This window comes from Ambystoma mexicanum, chromosome 9, assembly GCF_040938575.1.
Source record: "Ambystoma mexicanum isolate Mex_15411 chromosome 9, UKY_AmexF1_1, whole genome shotgun sequence".
In the NCBI taxonomy this organism is placed as follows: Eukaryota; Metazoa; Chordata; class Amphibia; order Caudata; family Ambystomatidae; genus Ambystoma; species Ambystoma mexicanum.
Window position 1 is genome coordinate 847,290,739 of NC_090931.1, and position 13,524 is coordinate 847,304,262.

At 39.6% G+C, this 13,524-nt stretch overlaps 1 protein-coding gene across 3 annotated transcripts in view; it reads left to right on the forward strand.

Annotated features, from left to right (window-relative positions):
- LOC138488688 (uncharacterized) overlaps positions 1–13,524 on the forward strand; it is a 1,693,320-nt gene that overhangs the window by 1,067,270 nt on the left and 612,526 nt on the right. For all 3 annotated transcript variants that reach the window (XM_069615913.1, XM_069615915.1, XM_069615914.1), the window contains one exon: positions 2,041–2,187. In XM_069615913.1, the coding sequence (XP_069472014.1) occupies positions 2,041–2,187 (147 nt within the window). The remainder of the gene's footprint in view (positions 1–2,040; positions 2,188–13,524) is intronic.

Sequence of the window (13,524 nt, forward strand, 5' to 3'; positions counted from 1 at the left end):
ATGTATTGCGGGAGACTGTGGAATGATACCAGGACATTGCACACAAAGTAGTTCTCAGAGGCGAGGGAACTCTCTTCAATCGAGGTTATGCTCTATGGTTTATTAAGGTGTATAGAGTTCTCCCTCCGGAGTTCCCAGGGTTGAAGAATTCTGCCAAAGTTTGGGAGTGGCGGAAAAACCTGCACCTGCCGAACAAGGCCTCAACAGCAACTTCTACTTAAATTTGAGGGAATGCTGCGTGATTCCATGCTGGGGAACCCTGCAGTGTTAGATCCTAGACGCCAAGACTGAATCAACTCTGGATGCATTACGTGTGTTCAAATAATCGTGGTAGCAGGGAAGGTTCTGGAAGGAAATGCCCACACATGTATTGAGATAAGGAATTCTAAGGGTAAGATCGGGACAAAACATCACGTTGAAGGACTCATGGTTTGATCTAAGAAGAAAAAAATGCAATGAAGTCATAGGGCCTCATTACACAGTAGGCGGTAGCCATGCGCTATTAGCGCCATGGCTACCCCCTTACTGCATTCTGGGTCAGTGTTCCCGGAATAGGGATTTACCGGGTCATTCTGACCCTGGAGGACCCGGTAAGTCCCCATTCCGGGAACCATTCCCCATTCCCATTTGGGCCCCCATAGGGCTCAATGGGAATGGGGAAGGAGCTAATAACGGTACCGCAATTTGCGGTACCGTTATTAGCTTTGAAGTCCCTTAGCGGGTCCCTTCCATAAAGCCTGGTAAAGCCAGGTGTTAGGGGAGGGACCCTCTAAGGGACCTCGTAGTAGGGCGGTAAGGGATTACCGGCACTGGTGCCCTTACCGGTGCTGGTAATCCCTTACCGCCTATCGTGTAATGAGGCCCATAGTCTTGGAGGCCAAGGAAATCTTCTGCTTTCTTATTTATCTGTTCCAAACACCCCTGTAAGAGGAAGAAATACTATACTTTTGTGATAAATACATTTCATTTCTGGCCCATTCACAAACTCCTGACATTTGTATGACATCTCATCTCAGGGCTTTATGTGAGAGAACGAAAATATACAGTGATTGTTTCTCTTAATATGGGGAAAATAGAATCTTAAGAATGGAAAAGGATCTCACTAGTCTGAGTCAAAAATATGAACGGCATAGAGCGATCAACTGGTGGGGTCGAGGGGCGTGGCAAAACATCTGGTCACTGGTTTCATAGGATTGGACAGATGGGATTCTATTTCTTGGGAAGCAATCTGTTGGCTCATTTCCGGAGTACTAAATCATGGCTCCAAATAAAAATGTAAAAAGCAGCAGCTAAAAGCAGCTTTTGAGGATAAGACATCTCCAAGTCAGCAGGAGCTATCTTTGGAGAACGAGGAGCTAGTGCATAGCGTGCTGCAAATCTAACGTCTGCATGAGATGCACACTATCATTTTTGTGTCCACTACAAACTGCCTATTAAGTTTTAAAGGTTTTCTAGATGAGCCCTACAGCTCGTATATACACACTCCCACACACACACACACACACACACAGAAGTAATGTTACCTACATCTATTTGCATGCCTCAAGTGGGCCTAGAGAGTCAAAAGTAGCTCCTGGTAGCTGTTGGTGTCTAAACAGGATCTTTTAGGCTACAAGTAGGAGCGAAACAACACCCAGCAATTGCCCCTCCCTACCAACGGTGTAGCCATACCCCCAGCCCTTTGAGCCATTTTTACATCACCAGGACTTGCCACTTGTCTGCCAGGCATGATCGGCCTCCATTGATATCATTTGGAGATTCATATAGCACAACACACAAGATCGAATTGCACACCTTTGTTTGATGAACATGCTTTTGGGTGAATGCATGAATTTAGGAGCAACAGAAGAGGTCTCAGTTGGGTGCAATGCATGATATGCCATAATTAGGGAGGGGGGTTGACTGCAAGATATTGGTGCATTGTGCAAAAAATGTTGGATTGTCTTGGGGCCTGAATTAGGAGCCAGTGCAAAGATTGGCAAATGGTGGTAGTTGGTCTGGAAGTACAATTGTATAATTGTGTTTTTTTTCTGGTTGCAGCTTGATGACATGAGATCTCTTCTGGTAACCCCGGATGAGAAGCTGGCACTCCACCTGAACCAGCAACATAAGATGAATGAGCAGTGGCTCTTCCCAAGAGAGGCTGTCCAGTTGAAGAAGTCCCCGACCTCGCACCTGGCAAGCATGGTAAGGCTGGCCTGTTCTATCTTTCTGCCTATGATTTGTTTCCATAGTGCCCTTTCATTGTGCTACAGTGTGCAATCCTTCGATGCTAAGTGCCCAATGGGATGTTCATCTTATTGACCTGACAGGGGAGCATCTTTGGGATCGGCGTGCTCACTGCCAGGAACATTACACAGCACATGAACAATGCATGATATATCACTTTTAGGCAGGGGCCTGACTGGGGAATTGGGAAGAAGAGCTCGCAGTTGGGTACAATGCATGATATCTCATTATTAGGGCGGGACATGGCTGGGAAATGGGGAAAACGAGCTCTCGATTGGGTACAATGCATGATATGTCACAATTAGGAAGGAGTGTGCCTGGGAAGTAGGGAATAAGTGCTCCCAGTTGGGTACAATGAATGATATGTCATATTTAGGCAGTGGTTTGACTGGGGAATTGGGAAGAAGAGCTCCAAGTTGGGTGCAAGTTGTGATATATCACAATTAAGAAGGGGTGCGCCTGGGAAGTGGGAAATAAGAGCTCGCAGTTGGGTACAATGCATGATATGTCATAATTAGAAAGGGGCATGCCTGGGAAATGGGGGATAAGAGCTCCCAATTGAATACAATGTATGGTATGTCACAGTTAGGAACTACATTACACATAATTGGGGAAGCAGAGCACTCAGTTGTGTACAATGCATGATATGTCACAATAAAGAAGGTGCATGCCTGTGAAGTGGATAAAAAGGGCACCCAGTTGCGCATAGTGCATGATATGTCATAATTAGGAAGGGGCGTGCCTGGGGAGTGGGGAATACGAGCTCCCAGTTGGGTACAATGCATAATATGTCATAATTGGGTGGGGTGCCTGGTAAGTGGGGGTAAAGAGTTCCCAGTTGGTTATAATGCAATATATTTCATAACTAGGAAGGGGCGTGCCTGGGAAGTGGGGGGAAAGAGTTCCCAGTTGGGTCCAATACATCATATGTAATAATTAGGGAATAGCATGCTTGGGAAGTGGGGACAAAGAGATACCTGTTGGGTACAATGCATGATATGTCATAACTAGGAAGGGTTGTGCCTGGTAAGTAAGGAAAAAGAGCTCTCAGTTTGGTACAATGCATGATATGTCACCTTTAGGTAGATGTTTGACTGGGTGGGAAGAAGAGCTCCCAGTTGGGTAAATGTGCGATATGTCACAATTAGGGAGGGGCATGCCTGGAAAATGGGGAATAAGAGCTCCCAATTGGTTACAATGCATGGTATTTTACGAATTTGGATCTACATTACACAGCACATAATTGGGGAAGAAGAGATCCCAGTTGGATACAATGCATGATGTGTCATAACTAGGAAGGGGTGTGCCTGGCAAGTGGGGAATAAGAGCTCCCAGTTGGGTGTAATGCATGATATTTCATAATTAGGAAGGGCGTTCCTGGGAAGTGGGGACAAAGAGCTCTCAGTTTGGTACGATGCATGATCTGTCACATTTAGGTAGCGGTTTGACTGGGTGGGTAGAAGAGCTCCCAGTTGGGTACAATGCGTGATATGTCATAAGTAGGATATCATAATTAGGAACTGCATTACACAGCACATGAATGTGGAAGAACTTATCATTGTAAACTCTATGATGCTTTTAATCAACTGTGTCAAATAATCCAATTCAAAAGCATAGCGTTTCACTAAACAATCATCAGTTCCAAGGACACCCTGTTATCGTTTCTCCATTAGCAGTGATGGTCACAGTAAGAGTGCTTCACTATAGATATATTGGACAGCACACACTCTAGCATCATCAATGCTTTCCTCTTCAACGTGGTTTAATTGGTTCCAAGTATTCCCTGTAAAGTGTGACAAAAGCTTTCAGCTAATAATAACTACTGGCAATTTCTTTGGGGAGCCTTTCATTCTATCGTTTTTATTTTTCTTGTTTTTTTGTTAACTTTTTTTTATTAAGAGCATGGAAAACCAATGTGTATACATCTTATTTCCAGGACAATGTATCAATAATTAACACATTGGATTAGACATAGCACTACTTAGGAGCTAGAAGATATTTTCTAAATATAGAATGGGGAGGGGGAACATATAACAAACAATACATGCAAGAGTATAAGGAGATGGGGAGGGAAAGAGGGGAAGGATAAAGATGGGACTAGGGTAATCTTCAGAACTAAAATAATAATATATTAAAATAGAGTACTCATTTGAGGAGAGGAAATCTAAAAACATCTTCCATTTAAATTAATACTTATGAAATAATATTGGGGTTGAGGCTATGCATCCCTCCAATCTATGTATGTTGCATATGGAGTTCCACCAGATTTTATGGTTAATGGAGTCATAACTTGAACTGCAGTTAAAATAAATCAAATAGATAAGAGGTTTGGGAGGCCTATATATAAGATTTTAAAATGGAAAGGTTATTTTAACTTACAAATGTATTTAATAATATGCCATACATTACTCCAAAATTTACTTATGCATTTGCAGTACATAAACATATGTTTGAACGATCCTTCTCCATCATGACAATTCCAACATTTATGTGTATAGCAATCTTACACTTAAAAAGCATAACAGGGGTAATAAACATTCTATGCAGGAAAAAAGAAGAGAGTTTGCATTAGGTTAGCTTTGACGGAAATGGTAGATGTTTTTTTCAAAAAAGACGGGCAGGTATAATCTGGAAGGGTTAACGAACAGTCATGTTGCCATTCTTGCTGTGTTTTCCATTGAGAATCTTCCATCAAGTGATTAGTAAGATCTTTGTAGAAAAAAGGAAGTTGAAAACTGATTGTTGTACATATGGTTTTGTCTAGCAGTATTAATTTGTCCAGAGTATTCCGTTAGGTGCTGCAAGTTATTAATGATTGCCTTAATTAATAGCAAATATTGAAGGAAGAAAGACCCTGGTGTGGCAAATTTCACTTTAACTTCATAAAAAATTAGTGGTATGCCATGATTAAAAAGTTGTTGTACCTATTTGATTCCTTTTAGTAGCTAACCTTTCCAGCAATTAACTTGACCCTTGATTTGCTTATCTGTTTAGCAGTGAATTGGACATTGGTACATTTAATACATTTATTTTTGGTGGTAAATAAATGGCATACAGATAGAAAGAAGGGCCTAACCATATGTTTTCAACACAGACCCATGTTGGGGTATCAAAATGGTTTACTTGACAAAAACAATTCTGTGCTTGCATTAGAATGAAGGCGGAGTGATACTTAGGAAAAGAGGGAAATCCCACCTCTCCACTCAAAGCACTCCTTTTTAGTTTACTAACAGATAAACTGTGTTTTTTCTTGCCCCACAGAAATTTGCCAAGGCATGAATCAATATCTTTTCAAAATGTACATGGGATTGGAATAGGAAGCATAAATAAGGTATATAATACAGGGAAATCATTATCATTATCTTGATGGATTAGAGGCAACCCCATCAAGATAGGTTAAGCGGAGACCAGGAATCTAAGATATTTTTTTATTGGTTAATACATTTTTGGTATTCTCTTTAATGATATCTTTAACCGAGGACAACTTTTGAAGCCCTAGATATATGATTTTCTTATGGCACCATTTTATGCCAAACTGTTAGATGAGGAATTTAGTGCAATGAATGTTCATGGGAAGGATTTCCGATTTATCTTTGTTTAGTTTATATCCTGATGCTAATGAAAAGTGCGATACAATTTGGAGTAAATTGTCTAAGCTTGTTTTGGGATTTCTAAGGAATAGGAAGATGTCATCTGCATATTTAACTTGTAAATCACTAAATGTTACTCCCTGGATGTGTTGATGCATTTTGATGGATTCTAAGAAAAAGTTTGAGGGCTAAAAAAAAATAACAAAGGTGAGAGGGGGCATCTTTGCCAAGTTCCTCTAACTAGCGGAAAGAAGGGGGACATGTGGCCATTTATGAAAATAGCAGTTTTGGATTCAGAGTAAGAGTATATGAGTCATGGATATAAAAATGTTCATGAAACCCATGCCAACTTAACACATTAAACAGAAAATACCATTCAACTCTATCAAATGTTTTTCAGCATCCAAGGCAACAGCTGCATAGGGATCACTTGAGGCGGCAGTAAAGTTCAAGGCGTCTAGAAAAATCCAAATGTTGGATGACAAAAGCCTTCCTTTGACGTAGCCAACCTGATCCTGTCTAATTAATTTAGGCAAAAATGGGAGGAGTCTGTTTGTTAAAATGTTTGCATAGATTTTACAGTAGGTATTGATTAAGGATATTGTTCTGTAAATCTGTGGCAATTCAGGGTCTTTGTTAGGTTTTGAGAATGTTAAGAGCATGACTTCTGTAAAGGAGCCTTCAGATTTTGAGTTTGAAACAAAATGGGCAAATAGTTCAAATAGTCTGGGAGTAAGTAATGAATTATAATGTGCATCAAAATTAATGGAGACCCCATCATGTCCTTTTTCTTGTTTATGTTCATTTATTGCTTGATTATTTCATATTCAGCTATTGGTGAGTTAAGTGAAAATCAAAGTAAAGTGAATCCATATTAAATATCAGGATCATGTGTTCGAGTAATATTCTGAAGAAAAGTAGAAATTTTCAAATTATTTGGTGTGGATTTAGAGGAGTATATTTGGTGATAGAATTTGCTGAATACATTCACAATTTCTTTATCTTCAAATGTTCTAGTACCATTGAAATTGTGTCTCACTGTAATTCTTCTTTCCTTTTAATTTTTAGGTAGGAGGCTAAGGATTTTCTCATTTTGTTGGAAAATTGATAGATTTTTATTTATATTTTAACATATTGGCACATGAATATTCAGAAATGAGTTTATTGTATTTAATTCCTAGTTGTAGTATGTTAGAGTGGAATACTTGGGAGGGATAAGATATATATTGTTTTTGTAGATTTTTAAATTTCCTTAAGATTTCTTTGGATTCACGTTTCTTCTTTTTTCTTGCCACAAAAGATATGATTTCTTCTCTGAGTACTGCTTTATAAAAGTCTCAATTATTTGGTATAGAAATATCTGCTGCTTTATGAACCAGAAAAAGATTTGTATGAGCTTTTGTCATAGGGCTGAATTAAATCTCCATCTATTTGATTTGGAGTTAAGAGCGGCAGTGCCAATTTTGATATGAACAGGGGCATGATCAGACAGGGAAATACAATCTATAGTGGAGTCGATTAGGTAAGAAGCCAATGAGTTGGTCAGGAAGATATAGTCAATTTTAGAAAATGAATCATGCGGGCAAGAATGAAATGTATACTCCATATCTGATGGGTGTTGCAGATGTCAGGTATCTACAAGGCCTAACTTGGAGATGAACTTTAAGAATTGGTTGTGTGATTTTGAATTTTTAAAGAGAAGTTTAGATTTGTTGTCAAGCAAAGAATCTACTATTTCATGACAATCTTCACAAACAATAAGATTTTGTATATTTGAGCATAACATACGTTCTTTGAGTTGTTTCCAGAAACCATGATCTGATACATTAGCACTATATACATTTAGGATTGAATAGTAAGTAGAGTGACCAAGAATATTCAAAATAACCCATCTACCTGAGTCATCAGACTCTGAGCTAATAATCTTGCAGTCAAGTTTTTTATTCACCAAAATAATCACTCAACTCAATTGTTTTCCCTTCATCCTCACTTACAAAGACTTTTCCTACCCATAGCTTCTTAAGTTTAGCAGCCTCTGATGCAAAGACGTGTGTTTCTTGTGAACAAGCAAAGGGAGGCTTATTTATATTGAGGTATGATAATACATTTTGTCTTTTGATGGGATTATGGTTACCTTTCACATTCCACGATGATGTATTTATTGACATAGAAACTCATAGAGATATATTATGAACCTGAAATAAATAGTTAATTGATTCATGGGAGAATATGAGTATAAGAGTTTCCAAATGACTTTGATGAAACGTCTTGTAGTTATGAATAATGCAATACCTATTGGGAAAGAACATAAGGAAAAAGAGATAAATGAGGAGAGAGGGATGACAAACAGGAACATGAAAATGAGTAAAGGTGAATCTTGAGATTTGATTTGAAAGAACCAAATGGCTAAATGCAAACAGCCAAAGATTACATGTTCTAACTGATGTGCGGTGATGAGGGCAGGATGCCCAGCAATACCAGGCCAGTCCAGGCCCCACTCTCACAAGGTTGAAATTAGAAAGCCATAAAGGGATTTCTCTTAGGATACTTTACTTGTATTATTAACAGAAGGTCCATTCATGTCCATTTCATCCGACCTTTGGGATTGAATGAATTGTCTCAGTTCTCAGGATTGTCAAAAGAGGTTGTGTGGCATCTAAAGGTTACTTTTGAGGAAGCTGGATGAACCATTCCATATCTAGTATTAAGTTGTTTCAAGGCTGGTTTTAGCACTAGTAGTTATTTTTTTTATTGCAGCAGTGGAGTTTGCAACATCTTGAGAGAAGAAAATATTGTTCCCTTTCCAAATATGATGTTTTATCATCTTGAGTTTTTTCATTATAAGCTGTACATGTTTGAAGTCTATTAGAGCAAATATAAGAGTTCTTGAGGATTTAGTATCGCTAACTTGAGGTTGCATCGGGCCAATTCTGTGAGCTCTTTGTAGGTTGAGTTGCACTGAAGGGGGAGGTCAAGTAACTTATGTAACACAGTAGTTAGGAAATTAATGGTGTCCTCTCCTTCAACCCCTTCAGGAACGCCCACAATGCGAAGGTTGTTTCTTCTGTTTCTATTTTACAGGTTTTCTGAAGTATTTTAACCGAGTTTTCTAAGTCAGCTACTTTGTTAGTGAAGTCTTCCGTGTTGCTTACCCTGTGTTCCACTTCAGTGATCCTAGAATCAAAAACTGACCATTTGCCATCCAAATATTGCAGTTTGTTATTAGTAGCCTACATAAATTGTTTTAGAGCCCTAATTTTTGTCAAAATGGCTAGCATAGCTGGATCCATGCTTTCCTCATTTGGAGTGGGGGAGTCGTGTTTTTGTTTTTTTAAAGCAGTGCAGTTTGTAGGATATTTTGTGTAAATTTGGGGTTTGGTTGTATTTTCTTACCGCCAAAAGATGAGCAGTACCTTGGTAATACCTATCCTCGTGTTTATATTGGGTTTGGCCTCACATCATTCTAGTGACATTATATTGGAGAATCTAGTAATATGTACTACTGGTGGTATTTTGTGGTAGTAGGTTACTTAGTGGGGAGCATAATTTTCCTTCCCTACATTATACCCCATCATACACAAAACCTTCCTTACTATTATAATACTCCTAGAGATCTATAGAGAGTCTTGGACCTACATCCAGGGACACCCAATACTTTTACATAGAGTGCCACCTACAGCCTGTGGCCGGTATCACGGGTTTATCTACACCAGTGATCTATGCCCATAGGCATTGCTGGCTCATAGACCTCCAGCAATCTATATTATATTAGGTGCTCTCCAACAACATGCAAGGAGAACACATACATACACACACACACCTGTTTATCACTGCCTATGCTTGTTTATTATTCTATCTGCATGGGCAAAATGACAAATGCATCACCAAAGAGGATAAATCTCCCCTGTGTCAAAATTACATTCCCAAATGCAATAATAATAAAAAAAACTATACACCATTTGGTTTTATATATCATTTGTATTGCAGGCAAATACCATTCACAATGAAATCTTACCATGTACATGCATCGTTATCTGAAAAAAAAGAAGAGAAAAATACATAGACAGAGCACAATTCACTTTGTAACATAAAACATGATGAATTAAATGCAGGGGATTACTTTTGGCTACTCTCCCTAAATTATATTTTTAGATCAGACCTTTGTCAAACAACGGCACACAGTAACCTCACTTCAACTGTGTGTGCTTACCAGAAAGATTTGTAGTTCTCTCCCCCACACAACCTTCTTTCACTCGCCTCAGAAGAGTAGCCCCAGCCAACAAACTGCTTCTGTTAATCTTGGATGTTTGGAATGCGCAGCGAGAACAGAGGGTTCTCCAGCCAGCGCTGAGTGAGACCAGACACATCTGTCTCAGAGCCCAGTCATCACAAACTAACTTCTTTCTGCCCATCTTCCCCTCAGCAGGGCTCTGCACCTACCCATTTTGCCTACCTAATCTATCTGCAGATACTCTGTTCCAATCAGGTTGAAAGGCAGCATCATCCTTCACTTTTGTACAATAGGATCTTTGCTCAGGGAGCAACTGTTTCAAATTTCATTTCCTTTCCCGCATATTTTCTGCTTGCTGCAAGCACAGAAAGAGAAGGAATAGAAAAAAATTCCAGTGCACGTTTGAAAAACGAATTTCAGAATATGTATTTTAACCTCATTTTGCACATGGAACTACATTATAATGTTAATAAAGGTTAATAAATAATAATAATAAGCAGGCAGTTAATAAATAATAATAATAATAATGAGTTGGCACTCGTGATTAGTAATTGTTAATTAAATCAGTCAGTTATATAAATAATGTAGTCTCCTATGCATGAGGTATTCCAGAGAATAATAAAAAAAATGGGTGCACTTTTACACTTTGCAGCTTCACATTGAGCTTTTTTGCTGGATTATAAATCCTGTACCTTGCATGCCTACAGCCACATATTCACAAGTTATACTGGCAACATAAAACTGGCTATAAATGTGTGCCACATTATTGCTGGCAACAAAATGCCATCACATTCAGTGAAGCGCTACACACTCCAAGGCGCTACAAACATTATAAAGCGCTATATATTACTACAAATTCAAGTAACATCTTTATCTATTTTTTCTTTTAGAAGTTGCCATTTTTAGACTTGGCAAGTAAAAAGTGGGTGACTATATTTCTCTTTCTATTTATAGAGCCTTGACAATTACTTCAAGTAGCAGTGTTGCAACACTTAAGAGAAAAATAGTCTCCGTTGATTTGCAGTAGAATAATGCAGCAGAAAACTCAGTGTAAAACAAAAAGATAATTATTGGTCGTATAAGACCCTTTTGTAAAGTATAAAATACCTTAAACAATTATGTGTGTGAATTTGGTGTTGTCTCCTTTAATACATTTGGTCTGTGTCGTGAGAAAGTGTTTCCCCAGCAGGCGGTGTGCACGACGCACATTGCCCGGAACAGCTGACCGAAATCTCTGACTCACTGACACTGCAGCTCGCTGCTTCACGGCCTGCTTCTCAGCTCCTCCTTACTTCTGGCAAACCTGTTTTCTTGTCATGCTAGGTTCATGCTGACTTTCCATGGGCTCCTAGCATAGAATAGGGTAAGAAAAACCAAACTTTTGAAACGATATTTAGTCCTGTATCTGAGCGAAGAACGGAGCACCGTAATCAGCCCGCCAATCCACCCAGCACGTAGCCACGCCCACATTCTATCATTTTTCAGTCTACTGTGTCATTACAGAAGGGGACATCTCTTACTGACCCTTCCACGTCTTCACGGTGGGAAGCTTGCGCCACAAGCTTCAGATTAAGGGGGACTTTAACTATTTGGGGCATTTTGGCACTGTGTTTGGCATTCGGTGCCTTTGCGAGAGCCATCATGAGGGGAGTGCGGATGGTAAGAAGTGTCCCGGCCTCTCCTTCAGCCCCTCAAGTAAGGCCCCACACTGGGATGTGAATCCTGTTTTTTTAGGAAAAGCATTTCTAGCAGGTACTTGCTTTATCTGTTGCTGTAGCATACACCGTAAATCGTGCATGTGTTGGTGTTAATATTTGAGCGCTTGAGTCGGATGCGCCATCTGCATTTCAAAGCCCCCATTGGCTTCTTAACCTTTATCTACTCATCTAGTTATACAGCTGTCTAGTCTATGATGTCTGCTTGTTTGATGCATAATAAATGTGGTCACTTTCTGTGTGTAACTGAACAGTGAATGCATATCGTGCATTGCAGCAAAATGCACGCCTACCTCATGAAATGAAGACAAGCAGGTGCGTTTATCACACAAGCTCTTCTGTGATATCTAAATTATGACAGTGATACAACAGACAGCGACGATCTCAAATGATTCCCTGTGAGCTGTGAAATAATCAACCGACCCTCGCTTTTAGGTTCAACATCATATTTCATTCTGGTACTTATAGTCATGAACATGCAAAGGAATGCAAAATGAACTGCACTAAAATGCATGGAATTGCAGGCAGGATTTGCGAGCTCTGTTTCAGTAAATGTTTAAGAAACATAGAATGTGAATGAAGTAGTGATGGCGGGTTAGAAAAGCAGGCAGTGCTTTGTCCCCTTTACGATATGTGGTGTGCTTTAGACTTGTCCTACGCAACATTCCCTTCTGGCACTTTTAGGGGGCTCATCCCATGGGGCCAGGTTCACATATAATTAGATCTCCAAAGATATTTGCGCAACATACGTCACATGTTCAAATTCTGTAAGGTCCATCTTTCCATCTCATCATTCATTAGTTGATACAGGGAGTCCCATTTATTTGGGTAATAGTGGCACCTGCTGTTTATGCTACTGATGGGAAGCTGCTGGTACCCGGTGTTATGCTGGGAAGTGCATATGCCAGGAAGTCCAGAACGTAGTGGTTTTGGCGGGTTGGGATGTGGAAGAACAAGGAGAGGGCTGGTTCAATTGCTCTCATTTAAGTTCCGAGACACAGATTACCCAAAAAAACAGCAGATAATTTTTCACAGCTCAGTCCTGTTGCCTCCCCCCAACGCCATCTCCTGTCTGGGGCCTGCAGGATTAATGCAGTGACACAATAAACATCCCTTCTGTGGCTAATGTTTACCTGAGTAAAAGGAAGTTATTTGTATTTTACAATTTGGAAGGCGCTGTGGGAGTCCAGTGACCTGAAATCCTATTAGAACAAACATGAAAAATAGGATTTAAGCTGAAAGAAATTACAATTCTAACGAGGCCAGTTAAACAACTCCAGAAAAACATGGTATATGTTAGAGGTTTTGGCTCGTCTTGTTTTGCTGTCCTGACTCCCAGGATCTGCTGCTGTTTCTTTTTTGTTATGTTATGAACATCACATTGTCCTGCAGCATTACCCCACTTTCAGACATTGGGTGTATTGTTATGTAATGCTAACAGTGTCATAGAGGACACAGCCACTGTTACTGGTTTCCCTCCACTGGAAGACCTAAAAAGAAAAATCAATAGGAGGGAATTTTGCTTGGACAAAGAGGTACTATTCATGTATATGCAAAAGGCGAGGTGCAAGGTGAACTACGAAAAGGACGGGATTAAGGAGTTAAAAGTTATAGCCATAGAAGTTAAAGCTCTGGAAGGTGTTCTATCAGAAGGAAAAAGGAACGCACATAACAAAATCCACAACTGTCCTGATACAGTTCATGTCCAACCTATTCAGCAGACACGAGGCAATACAGATTAGCTCACTTAAATTCGACG